We start from the raw sequence: 14,611 nt of genomic DNA, 5'->3' as shown, positions 1-14,611 counted from the left end.
GCTCTACAAATAACAACTTGTTGGTGGTCCCTGGCCCAAGAAGTGTGCAGCTGTCTTCAAAAAGGGCCAGGGCTTTTTCGGCCCTGGCCTGGTGGAATTCCCTTCCTAGTGACATCAGGGTCCTGTGGGACCTGAAAGAGTTCCACAGGACCTTTAAAATGAAGTTTTTACACCAGGCCTATAACTGAGGGCAGCTGCAGGTTGTCATCTGTGCTGGCCTCCCTACCCATCCACCCCACCCCGCTCAGTTTTATCTATTATTTTTGGGCACTGACTTGCTTTGCAGGTCCCTCAGTTGTTTTATGCTCAGTTAGCGCCATGTTGTTATATCTGTTATGATGATTGTGTGGCTTTGATAGTTTTAATGGAAGATGTTTTATGGTTTTATATTTATTGTCATTGATTTGTTGTTACCCGCTCTGAGTCTGGCTTGGCTGGGGATTGAGAATGGGATAAAAAAATAAAAAAAAATATTCTGTTAAAATATGCATAACAAACTAGGTGAATAGCTATTTTCTCTTTGCTTACATTTACTATGCTGTATCCAGCAGATTAAGAATATGGCTGATTTAAAATCCTATATAAAACTATCTCAGGAAATATGACAGGACTGTGAGATCACCTTCTTGGATTTTGTTCCATATCTACCACATTATTTTGAAGGTCACTTTTTGGGTACAATAATGAACAAGTGCAGCTTGTTTGGCTACTCCCATCACACCCAGTTTTTTGTAACTGCTTTGCAAGTACAGACAGGGTATACCTTTTGAGTACATTTTTACAGAAAGAGTAAATATTTCATAGTTTTGTCTTAGACTTTTTTGCAGTCAAGTCACAGACGACTTATTGCAACCTCATAGGATTTTCAAGGCAAGAGATGTTCAACAGTGGCTTGCCTTTGCCTGCCTCTATGTCACAACCCTGGACTTTGCTGGTGATCTCTCATCCAAATACTAACCAGAGCCAACCCTGCTTAGCTTCTGAGATCTGATGAGACTGGGCTAGCCTGGGCTATCCAAGTCAAGGGCATCTTAGACATACACATATGTATCATATCTTAATACCGTTATAATTTGGTCCAGATTTCATATACATAGGCATCCCTCCTGGTCAGTAGTAACATGCACAAGGCTGTGACATGCAGAATGCATATCCTATCTCAGGTTTGAAAAGCATTATCAGAAACAATAAATTAAGTTGTATTCACTTCCAGAAAGACTCATTTAGGATTGACTTTACTTACTGCTATTTCTCTGCAAGCAGACATAGAAATTCCAGTACCTTCTATTTGCTTTAGAGCATAATCTTTATCGTCTTTCCTGTGAAAGAAGAAAACAAGCTTCAAGAAAAGTCTTGTAATATCAAAGGAAGAATGAGTACGGTTTAGAATTTTTCCCCTCCCCTCACAGAAAGCAAATATCTGGAATGGGGAAGAATGAGAGGCAGGCAGGCCTTGACAAACTCTCTTTGGACTGAGGGGCCAGCCCAAAAATTAAGGAGCCCGGATTCATCCACAGCAAATACAACTTCTTCTCTGTCATACTAACTGAGTGCAATGTTGCTCATTTCCTTGCAACAAATTAGCTCTGTGCTAGAAGTTTTGCAAGGCATTCCTTCTAAGGGCAGACTGCCTCTTTCCATTCTCCTTCTTTTAAATTGTGTAACAGAGTTTATAGGATGAGGTCCCCGGAGCTTTAGATGCTCCCATAAGCAAACATCAGGATGCCTGGAATTGCCACAGGTATAGGAAAAATGAAAGACACACAACAAGCTGCTGAATACGTACTGAAGTCCTTCCCTACTGATAAATTAAAACACGACCTTTGTAGAGCACACACATTAGATTAACCATTTGCTTGCCACATATACATTTAAGCTGATCACAGGAAAACCTTGGAACATATAAGGTCACATATGATTAGAACCTGCAATTTTTTAACAGCACAAACACCTCCATAAATCACAGATAACGTATTTCCTCAAAAAGTTCTAATTTTATACCATGCTTATGAATATGAACGTTGACCATGGCCCTCCAACATGTTAAACAAAGAGGAATAAGTATCTACATAAATTAAACCCAAAAGATTAATGCTTGCATATACAGACGCATGCAATGTGTGTCCATGAAACAACTTGGATCCCACTGCAGCTGAAATACACTATGGTTATCAAGATGACTAAAAATTAAGTTTAAAATTTTAAGCTGAATTTGTATGACTAAAATTAATCATATGATTCAAATTAAGATATATACCGTAGCTTCTGGACCATAGATTTCCATCAAATAAAAGCAACATTATGCTCTAAGAGAAGAGGAATAAGAATTATTCCTAATTTGATTCCCCAAAACCTGCTTAAGGTTTCTGTGAAATGACATTACTGCAGATTGGCTATTCAAAAGAACTGATCTTGGATACTATCTGAGAAATAGCTCATCCTAAAAAGCTTGTCTTCCCCATCACAACAGAGGTTATAAGAGATCCCAGACATTCAATCTTACTTGAGGAGGATGGACTCTTTCAGCAACTTAACATGCTAACATCTTGCAATTCTGCATTAAGATCAGAGAGTGCACCTTAAATTAAACAATGTCCCATTTGCAGAGGTTATGGTGGTAAATAAATACATTATTCCTGTTTGAAATATATTCTGTACGCACTGCATTCCTTTGTGAATGTATCTGTGTGAATACCAGGCATCGAACATCTACATCCCTTCACTGTAGTTTGGACCTCCATGGAAAACCTCTACTGACAGGAGGGATTTCTGCCATCAGACTGACACTTCCTGCCTCCTCCCTCTCACTGCGGTGTGAAATGTCCTCTGAACTGTTCCTCATGGGGTACAGTGGACTCTCAGAAAAACATGAGGTCTGAAGTGGAGTCAGCAAAATGCAACCACTTTCAAAGAACAAACTTGTATCTTACCTCAGTGCACGTCTGCTAGTTAGGTTTTGTTTTATGAACTTGCTAATGTCCTGGTGCTCACTCTTCATGATCAGGGTTCCTGCTACTTTTAAAGCAACATGCAGCAATGCATCTTGACTTGCAAATACAAGCACCTTGTATCTCCAAACGAATACTCTGAACCACAAGTACAACAAACCACTTTTCCCCTCTGTGTTCGTCAAGTGCTGAGTCCTTTAGGACAGGAAGTAGGCTCTTTCATACATGGAGGCAATCCTAAAAACGCTTTTCTGGGAGTAAGCCTATTGATTAGACACCCGAGCAGGATTCCAAGCAGACCTGCTGAGGATTGCACTGAGAGCCTAGCAAACATTCAACTTGACTTGTCATTCTTAGTCATTGACTTGTCATTCTTTGCCATCCTGCAGGACTTCCTAAGTCTGGATTACTGAGCTATATGATCCCTTCTGGGTCAAGTGTACCCCACCCTTAAACATTGGTGATTGCTGGCTATGATCATCAATATTTATTTTGCACACTCCTATGCTTCCTTTCTCCAGAATGAAACTGCCCAACACAGTTCACAATGTAAGTAAAATATAAAAGCCATAAAACAACCAAGATAAGCAACAATGAATTTAGAAAGATCAACTGGCAAAAGATCAATAAAAACACAAAAACGATGAAGCTATAAAGCAAAGAAACAGCCTGGACTGTGAAACAGGCCATGCTCTGATAGGACTATTCCAGGGGTCGGCAAACTCATTAGTCAAAAGAGCCAAATATCAACAGTACAACGATTGAGATTTCTTTTGAGAGCCAAATTTCTTAAATTTAAACTATATAGGTAGGTACACTGTTTATTAACTTAATAAACTTTAATTAAAGTTTTAAGTCTTAATTAAACTATAGGTACACTGAATAAAACTTGATATACTTAATAGTGATCGTATTTATTGATAAAAATTAAATTGTAAGTCCCTGCCATTTCCCCCTCCCCGTCCGGAGTCCTCGTCTGGAGGCCTGGTCTACCGCCATAAAAGCCTATCGATAGACCTGGTCTCCAGCTGAGTCCCATTGGGAGGCCAGGTCTACCCATTGGCTTTCTTGGCAGTAGACCTGGCCTCCGGAGGCCCATAGAAGCCAATTGGTAGACCTGGCCTCTGAAGGGGGACTTTTTCCCCTCCTCGGAGTCCAGGTCTACCGCCAAGAAAGCCAGTGGGTAGACATGTCCTCCCAATGAGACTCAGCTGGAGGCCAGGTCTACCAAAGGAAGCCCGCCCAACAGCTGATAGGCGGGGGGCCAGGAACCGCCGAGCCGCCCGCCCAGCAATCGCGCGGCTAGAGGGGAGGGGAGGCTTTAGCCTCCCAACCATTGACGGCAAGGGAAAGGGGGACCTGGCCATTCTCCACGGCGGGGGGGGGGGGGGAGAGAGACAGCGCGCCCGCTCGCCTGCTCTCTCTCTCTGGTGCGCCGGCTCCGCAGCCTGGCTGCCGGCGCGAGCGGGCGCAAGAGCAAGGGCTCCGAACCAAGTTCGGAGAGCCGCACTCAACGGGCCAAAGAGCTGCATGCGGCTCTGGAGCCGCAGTTTTGAGACCCCTGGACTATTCCACTGCTCGTTTAGCTTTGGTCCACAACCCCAAGTCCTGTCCCCGCTGCTCACCAAACCACAGCTAATGGAAATGGAAACCACTGCTCCCTCTAAGCAAGCCAAGCCCTAATTCCTTGCTCAGCATGCCTGGCTTCCAACATCTTCAGTATGATGAGAACTCACTTTTTCAACTTCTGCTGCATCTTCACATTTAAATAAACTGCAGTAGCCTGTACCTGCCTTTCCTCCCTCTAGCTGCAGATACACTCTTGAAATTCTGCTCCTAAGGATCATGGGATGCTTACAGTGTGCGTAGAGATAAGGCCAATGGCATGGGTTGTGCCGGGGGGGGGGGGGAATCCTAGAAAATCTCCTGGAAAACTTTCCGACTGATCTGGTTTAGCATGTTTATTTTAACTTGTACTTAGTATCCAATGTTAATTTTCTTCTCCAATAGTAACAAGCAGCTGAAATATGGTTTAACTGTTATATTAATACATATTCAAATCTCTGTTGGGAAATTATTTTTATTGGAATAATTCTTGTATAAATTTAAAAACAGTGGTTTAGATGCTATGCCTTTGTTCTACATGCGCTTTTCTCGGCCGCTACAGAGAACGCTTCCTCCTCTTGCATCCCCCCCATTGTTTTAAGATTTTATAGAAAAATAACTAAGTATTCAGAAGGAATTAGTACAAGAAACTTTGATATATTTATTCTGCATTACAGCAGAGTAAATTATTTTTAAACTCAGAACCTGGGGAATTGTTGGCAGCAATACTGGAATGTTTCCTTGTTTTACACATTTTTTCTGAATTTGGTTTGTTTTGGTGTTCTTAACTACTGCTGTGAGCTATGCCTGGAATGCTTACATTGAGAAAGCGAGGTGTAAACAGTGTGCACTTGATATCTGATGTTTTTTGCATGGACTAGTACAATAATATGAGGACAGGTATATGTGATGGGCAATGACGATATGGGGTTGAGAGTCCTCCTGAGGGAGGCAACACGGCGGCAATCAGGGCACAGAGGGCTCCAGTCTGAACAACACAGCCTTTTGTAGTTGTCCTGCTATCTGTCTACAGATTATCATGAGCAAAGAAGGTACTTCCCACTGCTGACTAGGTAAATAGTTTGCGTTTTTTGAAAGTTTACCTTTTTTAGCCAACAACGGATGCTGGTCATATGAACATGGTCTGCTAGATTCAAAGAATATCTGCCACATATTTTCACAAGTCACTGCAACCCTGAAGACCTTTCCCCACTAAAGAGCAGCCAAGATTCCCAGGATCCCACATCGGTCATCAAGCCCTTGAATTCATACCAATTCGATGCATAGAGATTTTTAGAAGACTACACCCTCCGAATCTAAGCCACTACACAGAATAGATTCGAGGCCAGTAGAACCCTAGAGACCAACAAGATTTTTGGAGTATGGGCTTTAGAGAGTCAAAGCTCCCTAAATCAGATAGATCACATTACAGAAAGAAATAGAAGTTTTTATGGTACAGCAACAGTTTCACAATCACCCTGGAATAAGTAATTAAGCAGAAAAAATCCTTCATTGATTCCTGGAAACTTACAAGCCAATTAAGTTACAGGAAGATAGTCATCGTGGTAAATATGTCTGTCAATAGCTACATAGAACTTCCATGTTCAAAAGCAATACCCTTATAAATACTAGTCCAAGTGGTCCCAACAGGGGAGGCTTTGCCCCCCCCCCATTCAATGTCTGTAGGTCTTGTGGGGCCACCTGGTTAGCCACTATGCAGAACACAATGCTCAACTAGATGGATCAATTGGTCTGACCAAGCTACTCTTAGGTTCTATTGGGAAAGGAAGCCTAGTCTCAGAAGACAGATTCCATATGTACCCACGATGAATCTTTATTCCTTCTCCAAAGGTTTCATATTTTATATATTATAAGAGACCCAGAGCACTTTAGAGCCCCTCAGTGAATACAGTCAATGAAAAATACACCAATATAAAGTCTTAGGACAGCATGTAAAATGTATATTACCTTCTTGCACTACACTGAGATAATTCTTAGAAAGCTGAACAATTCTTGATTGCAAAATCCATACATATCTGATCTAGTATCTCAACCATAAAACCCTTCATCTTATAAAAGAGCGATCAAAGATAAGCCAAGGTATAACACTAAAAGCTGTTCTCAGGATGTGGTTAAAGAACGTGTTACATATTCCACCTACCACCATGCTAGCTTTCCAAAGCACAACTTCCTCCACACCAGCTTTCAGATGAAGCAAGCCCCAGTGGTTTTAAAACTCTCTTTCAATAACCTGATCAGAAATAGGTAAGTTTCACAATGCATGCATTTGAAAGCTTGAGAGAACAAAAACTGTTAAGAATCACAGTAAGCATCTTTATTCAACAATGCAAAGTCCCATTGCATAGAAACTTGATTTTTTTAAAAAACTGAAACTTTAGTCACTGACTAAAAATCCAAAATTGCTCTCATCTGGATAGCCCAGGCAAGCCCAATCTTGTCAGATCTTGGAAGCTAAGCAGGGTCAGCCCTGGTTAGTACTTGGCTGGGAAAATGCCAAGGAAGTCCAGGGTTGCCACACAGAGGCAGGCAATGGCAAACTACTTCCGAACGTCTCTTGCCTTGAAACCCCCTCCCCCTGAGATTGCCATAAATCAGCTGTGACTTGATAGCAAAAATACAAAGTGATTTCTTGCCTCTTCCATTTGACAAGGTAGGGACTTAAACATACATTTCCATTTGTTTGCTGTAATATAAGTTGATAAAGTCACTCTTCAACAAAAATCGGTGTCCATTGAGCCAGCAGTCCAATAGGTCCAAGATATTCAGCCCAGGAAGGCCACAACCAATTGTCATTAACTGAATGTTCTCAAAGGGATGGAAGTTGTTAATCTGAAAACGGGAAATTTTCGACAACATATGCTCTCGTTGTAATTTACTTAATGCTGAAACTATTTTGCTTCAACTACATTACCAACTGTATCCCTTTACCCACTCAAGCGGACATAATATACCCATTCAGGTCTATTCGATGGGGCTTATGCCTAGGAAAGTATCCCTAGGATTGAACCGTAATTTAATGAACATTTTAGGACAGGACAGATACTAAATATATACACAGACTGTCACCTAAGGTTGAAACTTTTGGTGTATACAACAGAAGACTGAGGATAGCATAAAATATAAGGCAAGTCTGTATAGGATGCATGGAAGGTTTAACAGTGCCAGTGATTATTGAGGAAAGCTTATTGTTGTTGCACGTTCAGTGATTTTTAGCCAAGCTTACATTTTTACAACTAGACAGATATTGTTGGCCAATGTTACAGTAGACTACTTGTTTAGCACAGCAGAAATGTTGGCTAATGTTACAATAGGCTACTTGTTTAGCATAGAGAAACCTATTGGAACTCTCATGAGTTGGAGACTAGTAATTTGACAGAATTTTCTTCTTTAGAGTAGGTGCCGGCTTACAGTTTGAGAACACCCTCCATTTCCAGATATTCTTATTTTTTCCTAATGTACTACTTTGAACAACCTCATCTTTTGTTTTCATGTTAATAAATAGCATGGGAGACAAAGCAGAACCATACAGAAGCACACTGGTTTTCCCAGCACCACCCTCTGGAGCTACCTTGCAATACAGTGAAACCATAACATAGATTTTATTTATTTCATTTATATCTCGCCTTTTCCTCCAATGAGGACCCAAAGAGGCTTACATCGTTCTCCTCTCCTCCATTTTATCCTCACAACATCCCTATGAGGTAGGTTAGGCTGAGTGTGCAACCGTCCCAAGGTCAGCCAGCAAGCTTCCACAGCAGAGGATTCAAACTTGGATCTCCCAGATAAGTTCCACCCTAAGTACTACACCACAATAGTTCTAACTACAGTGTAAGTGTTTACTTCTAATCCTCAACAGAAGCCCATAACACCATTAGCAACTGTACCCAAAAGCATTTCGGTTTTCTTGGAAAATCAACAGAGCCACGCTACTAATTTCTTTTTCTCTTCTGACACAGATAGGATAACATGGGCTGTTTCTGCCCTGCACACCAGCCAGAGGCGAGACACAAATGAACCTAGAAGTTGGAATATGTTTTACGTTTAACTTCAAGGAGACATTTTTATTTAGAAATACTTGAGCTCGCCTTGAAAAGTCTTCATATTCACAGCATGAGAAATACTAGGAAGGCACTCCCTTTAGCTTCTTTTTCCAGGTCCTTTATAAGTTTGCAAGGTGAAATATGGCGTGGTTGGGTACAAACCCTAAGTGCGGAGCCTTTCTCTAACAGAAAGTAGCCTTCCTCTGAAGAAGGTGGCTTGCATCTGATGGTAAATTCCCAGTTACAGAAGAGGAGGGAATTTTTGCTGATTCTCTTCCCCCCCAATTAACTCCAAGGTCCCCCAGTGAACAGCATTGCCAGGTGGAGACGTGAACCTGTGTCTTCCAATCCAAGTCCAACAACTGAACCACTGCACCACATTGTTTGTTATGATATTACTTTCAAGAATATCAGATTCTATCATGCCAGCAAACACAGGCTGCCTATCTTCACTCACCTAGAAGCAGGTTGTTCTATGGGCATTGTATTCCATCAGAGCAAGAAGCCCTTGCACTGGTGTAATGCACTGCCCTTAGCCACACACAGTAGTAGGATGCAACTCATACACCTTACCAAAAGAACACTTTTAAATACCCAGCATTAATATAAGCCATATAAGATGCCACTGCGAGTAGGTAACACTAGTGATTCTAAACATGCAAATCTCACAACCAAGGTTGAAGATTCTCACCAGAGTTACTCAAATTAGAGTGGAGAGGCAAATATGAATTTACCCCAGTAAGAAATACACTTTTTTTCTGAAAAGCCGTTGGGAAAGCCGGCTTCTCCAAGGGCTGTTTGTACCAGCCCTGTGCGAAAATCCTCTATAGAGAGGAGATCGTCTTCCCTCTCAGAAATGGCGTCCGCCATCTCCGAGACTATGACTCTTGTAGAAAGGGTAAAACAAGAGGGGGGGGCGGGATGGTTGGAAGCGGGAGGGAGAATGAAGTGGAATCAGAGAGAAAGAGGACTCACAGAAGAAGAAGATGAAACTGACAAGAAATTTCCTAATTGATCCTAGGCACGGAGCTGTGCGCAGAAGCCTGCTCTACCCAAGGAGGCAGGACGGAAACTGGCTTCCTGTAGGCTGTTTTCCCGCCCAGGGAGACAGGAAGTTTAAAATTTGGTCCTGCCTACCCAGATGGAGCAAGGAAAACAACCCACAGATCAAGATGCCATTGCCTCAGAGGAGAATGAGCCTTTCCACCGAGACATATGGATGGGCACAGTTGTTCTAAGAAGGACTGGCATAAATTGCAGTAACCAGTACACTGGAGTAGACATGGCATTTCTAAACTTGGAACCTACTTAACCTGTACACTTATGGATTTTAGTACGAAACCCATATTCATTTCACGTACTGTTCTTGCACTACTTTTCAGTAGAGTTTTTTAAATGATGGTCTTATCCTTGTTAATGAAGCAATCAGCCATGACTCAGGTCATATGACAACAAGTCTGTTTTGCAGACAGAAAACAAGGTGAAGGCAAGATATCCACAATCCTATGCAGCTTGAGGATTTCAGGGGCACTAAATGAACACACCAGAGACACTATGCAGAGACCATCTCCCCAACTACCTACCACAAAGGAGAACCCAAATTTTTTTAATTAACCCTGGCCAAAGTTAACTTTCATCAGTCGAGAGACACTTTCCCCTTGATCTCTACCACAGCTACACATCACTTATTCAAGGCAGCCTAGACATATTAACTGTTGAACAAAGACATCCAACTAGGCATCCCAGTAATGATTAAAAATTTCAAGTTTAAACTTTATATCCTTGATACAAGAGCATTCACTGGAAAATAAGCCCATCTACATTTATATCCTGACAGGTATAAGTGCATGGGTCCCTTCGGGAGGGGCCATGGATCAGTAGCCAAGCATCTGCTTTGCATGCAGAAGGTATCAGGTTCAATCCCTGGCATCGCCAGTTAAAAGGATCGGGTAGTAGGTGATGGGAAAAACCTCTTCCAGAGACCCTGGAGAGCTATTGTCAGTTAGAACAGACAATACTGACCCTTGATAGACCAAGGGCCTGTAGTAGTTTCATGGATTCAGGTTACAGTTTACAAAGCTATCACCTGTCAGAAAAACAAGATCGTCTTTGAAGCATTAGACAGTTCCCTGAAATACAAGTAATGAGGTGAACCCATCAAAAAAGCAACTTTTACAATTCACTTTTTAAAAGTCAGAACTCTATCTTCCAGGGTGTTTGCTACCCCTCCCGATTTGGTGTCATCTGCAAATTTAATTAACGGTCCCTCCACCACCTCATCCAGATCGTTTATAAAAATACTGAAAAGCACCGGGCCCAGAACCAATCCCTGTGGCACCCCACTGGGCACCTCCCTCCAATCAGATGAAATACCATTGACAACTACTCTTTGGGTGCGGTTCTCCAACCAATTCCTGATCCACCTAACTATCCTAGAGCCAAGCCTGCAATGCTCCAGTTTACCCATGAGAACATCAAAGCAGAACCCTGTCAAAAGCATTACTGAAATCCAGGTATACAACACTGATGGTGTTCCCATGATCTAGCAAGCTTGTCACTCGGGCAAAGAAGGAAACGAGGTTGGTCTGGCAAGACCTGTTGGGGACAAATCCATGCTGACTTCCCCAGATCACAGAGTTGTCCTTCAGATGCTCACAGATTGACCTCTGCTCCAGTATCTTCCCTGGGAAGCTCTCTACACTCTCAAATACAAGTAACAGAACAGCAGGTGAAATTCATTACAGACCTGTAAAGGCAAGCAACCATTCATACTTCTTCCTGAAGATCGGATGCATTCAAATATGTTGACCCAGAGAATAACTGTACCAGCATGTCAAAGTACAGTTGTGGAAATATTCCAAGCTACCTCAGGACACTGAGCTCATATTCCAAAAAGACCACTCTACTCTGGCAGAAAAAAACACCAACAGGTGAGTGGCATATAACTGGGTGAAAAGGAAGAGTGACGGAGGAGAATAAAGTCAACTATGCTGAAGCAGCACAACTTAACTGTAATATGGCAAATGTTTCATAGGAGCTACAAATGAGAAGCTGCAAAAAAACACACGACTGCCCTACTTTATTGCACTAGCTATACTCAAAACTAAAGCCAAGAGACCTTTTTCATATAAATAGCACTCAAGCAAAAGTGAGCAAAACATTTGAACTGTTGCTGGAAATGCATTTAAAATGGAAAACAATGGTCTGTTTTATGCTGACAACTGATATGAATGCTATTTGCAACTACATTTAAAATCATTTTTCATCAACCGCCATTCCTTTTAATATACAGCTGTCTTGGGTACGCAATGCAAAATAACCACCAGACGCTTCTCTCTGATGAGTCAAATAATTTTTTCTCTGAATTAAAAAAAAATCATTTAACAGAGCTTAAACTCAGTAGCCTGACCTTTCAACTCTTGCTTCACAGCTTAAATCTGCTCATGTTATAGCACAGCTGTGTAAGACTAACCATTATTTCCAGCTGAATAGAAAAAAAGAAAGCTGCACTACTCAGCACACAAAACAGATTCCAACTCTCTGTAAAGATTAAGCTGTCTGAGCAGCCACACACATAGGTTCGCCCTAAAAACCAACAAATGTTTTGAGGGCACAGGTTAGATTAGTTTCTCCAATGCAAGATTTCCCTCATAGTAGGGTAGATTTGTACAAACCTGTAATAACCCAAAGTCCATGTTGTTGGTGTGCATGATAGCACATGCAAAGGCAATGTTCTCTCTGCCAACCATACACACCGAGAGACCTAAGGGGTCTACATAGCACTTTCATCCCTATGTGTTTCTCTAAGATATCCAGGGGTCCTGCAGCACCTTAAAGACCAACTAGTTTTTATTCTTTCATGGACTAGAGAGCTCGCTTCATTGGGTGTAAATAGTCAGCCAGTCCTACATGCCTTTCCACTGACACTTCATCCGTAGTGACAGAGCACTACGCATAAAAAGGTTATAAAAACAGATGGCTACATTTCAGAGAAAAAACCCCAAACCTCTGATGACAACTGGTGCATATCTATCACAAAGGCAGACAGAAAGAAAATATAAAATGGTGACAAATGACTAAATCATAGAACAAGCCATGAAAATCCAGTGCTGCTTGGCAAAAACAGAAACTGTGGTTCTGCAGTATGTAGAGCAACATATTCAGCCAAGAAAGCTCTTCTTATCAAAAGGTTACACAAGAGGATTGTTACAGCTGGATACACGCCACCTGTCATTTGAAGGCTTTGCTATAATAGGATGTTGTAGGATGTAAAACGAGAAATGCTTAAAAAAAATATCCTCAGAATAAAACCACAGTTACTAAGCAGGGCAAGTATGAGATTGAGAATGTGTTAATGGAAACATAGGAGACAGGAGGCATTGTTAAGGGGAAAGCCACAGACAAAACAAGTGTAAGAAGAAGCAGGAAGAGACAGGATGCATAACAAGATAATTTAACACCCGTTACTCCTTACCACTTTTTATTCATTATTAGGGAAACCTTGGTGTCAATTTTGCCCATGCATGCTTGCACGTGCAATTAGCAATTCTAATCTGTCACCACAAGTGATTGTGAAGACAGAGCCAGTAGGTGTCAGCTGTTCAAGGCTCCAACTGAATGACCTCATGCAGATGAAATGACAAGGAAGAGAAGTAAAAAGCTGAGACAGAAGATGACTAAGAGCTTTACAGACTGGGCAAGGAAGATGTAGAGGCAATAACCCCATGGCATGGAAAAGGGGCTTACAGTGGAGCCTGTGAAGAGTTACTGTGGTCAAAGCCCACCTAGACTGGAGTAAATCTACGGGATAATTCAAGAGAGGGAGCCATGTTAGATGGTTGCAACAAGAACCAAACAGAGGACCGGCAGCACTTTTAAAGGCTAACCAACATTGATTTCAGCATGAGGTTTTCTGAGGGAGGCCTTATTTCATCAAGCCCATAGCTTGCTTTTGATTGCAGGAGAGAAACACACAGGGATGAAAGTGCTATGTAGACCACTTAGGTTGTTCGTTGTGGGTGTAAGGTTCCACCGGACTCCAGTTTGCATTCGGCGTAGGAGTGCACTGTTTGCTTCTAAAAAAAAAGCAATGGGTAATATTGTAATGGTAGGACTTGACACCCACTGCTTTAGCAACTGCTGTTTACTACTCTAGTGCAACCTGCAGACGAATTCAGACACCAGGCGTTTTAAAATAGGAACCAGAGAGCTGAACCAGGGAGGTGGGGCAGGAGACAGGCCCGCAACTTTCTCCGGGCTGCGCACAGCGCCGGACACGAACCCCCGAGGAGCGGGGGCGAGGCAGACAGCGTGGCAGGCCAGGAAGCCCTCCAAAGAGGGCGGCGGAAGGGACGGCCCCGAAAGAAGGGGGCGGGGGCGGGCAGGCGTTCAGGGGAGAGGGGAGAAGCCACGCCGCTGGGCGAGGGGCCCACTGCGAGCCCCCGGCCGCGCCTGCCCTCCCGCCCATCACTCACCCGTCTTTCCTCTTGGCCTTGTAGACGTGCCCGTAGGTCCCCCTGCCCACCTTGCAGCCCTCGTACTCGAAGAGGTCCTCCACGCGCTCGCGCTCCCCGGTCAGCTTCACCTTGAAGTCATAGTCCATCTTCATTCAGAGCCCGCACCCGCCGCCGCCGCCGCCTTCACACGACGCCCCGCCCTGCGGAGCCCCCGTCCGTCGTCGCCGCCACCACAGGCCCCAGGGAGGAGGACGACGACGAGGAGGCCCCGCAGACGCGGCGCGGACCATCCAGGTGCGGGGAGGCGAGGGAGGGCGGCTGCCGCGCGCGGGGGCCGAAGAGAAGGGGCGGGGCCGTTATTTTATTATTATTGTTATTATTAGTTCTTATTTTCTCGCCTCCTCTTCTTCCTCCTTCTCCTCCTGCCTTCTCTCCTCAGCCGGCAAAAGAGCCAAGCCACACAACAGCCGGTATCTCGCGGCTCGGAATACGGCAGGCGCGCCTGACCACGCTGCTGCAAAAGGAGAGCGTCGCAAAAACC

General features: G+C 43.2%; 1 protein-coding gene across 3 annotated transcripts in view; it reads right to left on the bottom strand.

Moving 5' to 3' along the window:
• The window catches only part of CDK8 (cyclin dependent kinase 8), a 50,786-nt gene extending 36,549 nt beyond the window's left edge, over positions 1-14,237 (bottom strand). For 2 of the 3 annotated variants that reach the window (XM_056858436.1, XM_056858438.1), the window contains exons 1-2: positions 14,089-14,237; positions 1,244-1,319 (exon numbers count right to left, since the gene is read on the bottom strand). In XM_056858436.1, coding sequence (XP_056714414.1) covers positions 1,244-1,319; positions 14,089-14,222 — 210 coding nt within the window. In that variant the 5' untranslated portion in view covers positions 14,223-14,237. The remainder of the gene's footprint in view (positions 1-1,243; positions 1,320-14,088) is intronic. The other variant, XM_056858439.1, reaches the window with a different exon arrangement.
• Between the last annotated feature and the right edge of the window lie 374 nt (positions 14,238-14,611).

Source organism: Euleptes europaea, chromosome 12 (genome assembly GCF_029931775.1).
Source record: "Euleptes europaea isolate rEulEur1 chromosome 12, rEulEur1.hap1, whole genome shotgun sequence".
In the NCBI taxonomy this organism is placed as follows: domain Eukaryota; kingdom Metazoa; phylum Chordata; class Lepidosauria; order Squamata; family Sphaerodactylidae; genus Euleptes; species Euleptes europaea.
The sequence above is the reverse complement of the archived record's forward strand: the minus strand, read 5'-3'. Positions and strand labels throughout refer to the sequence as shown.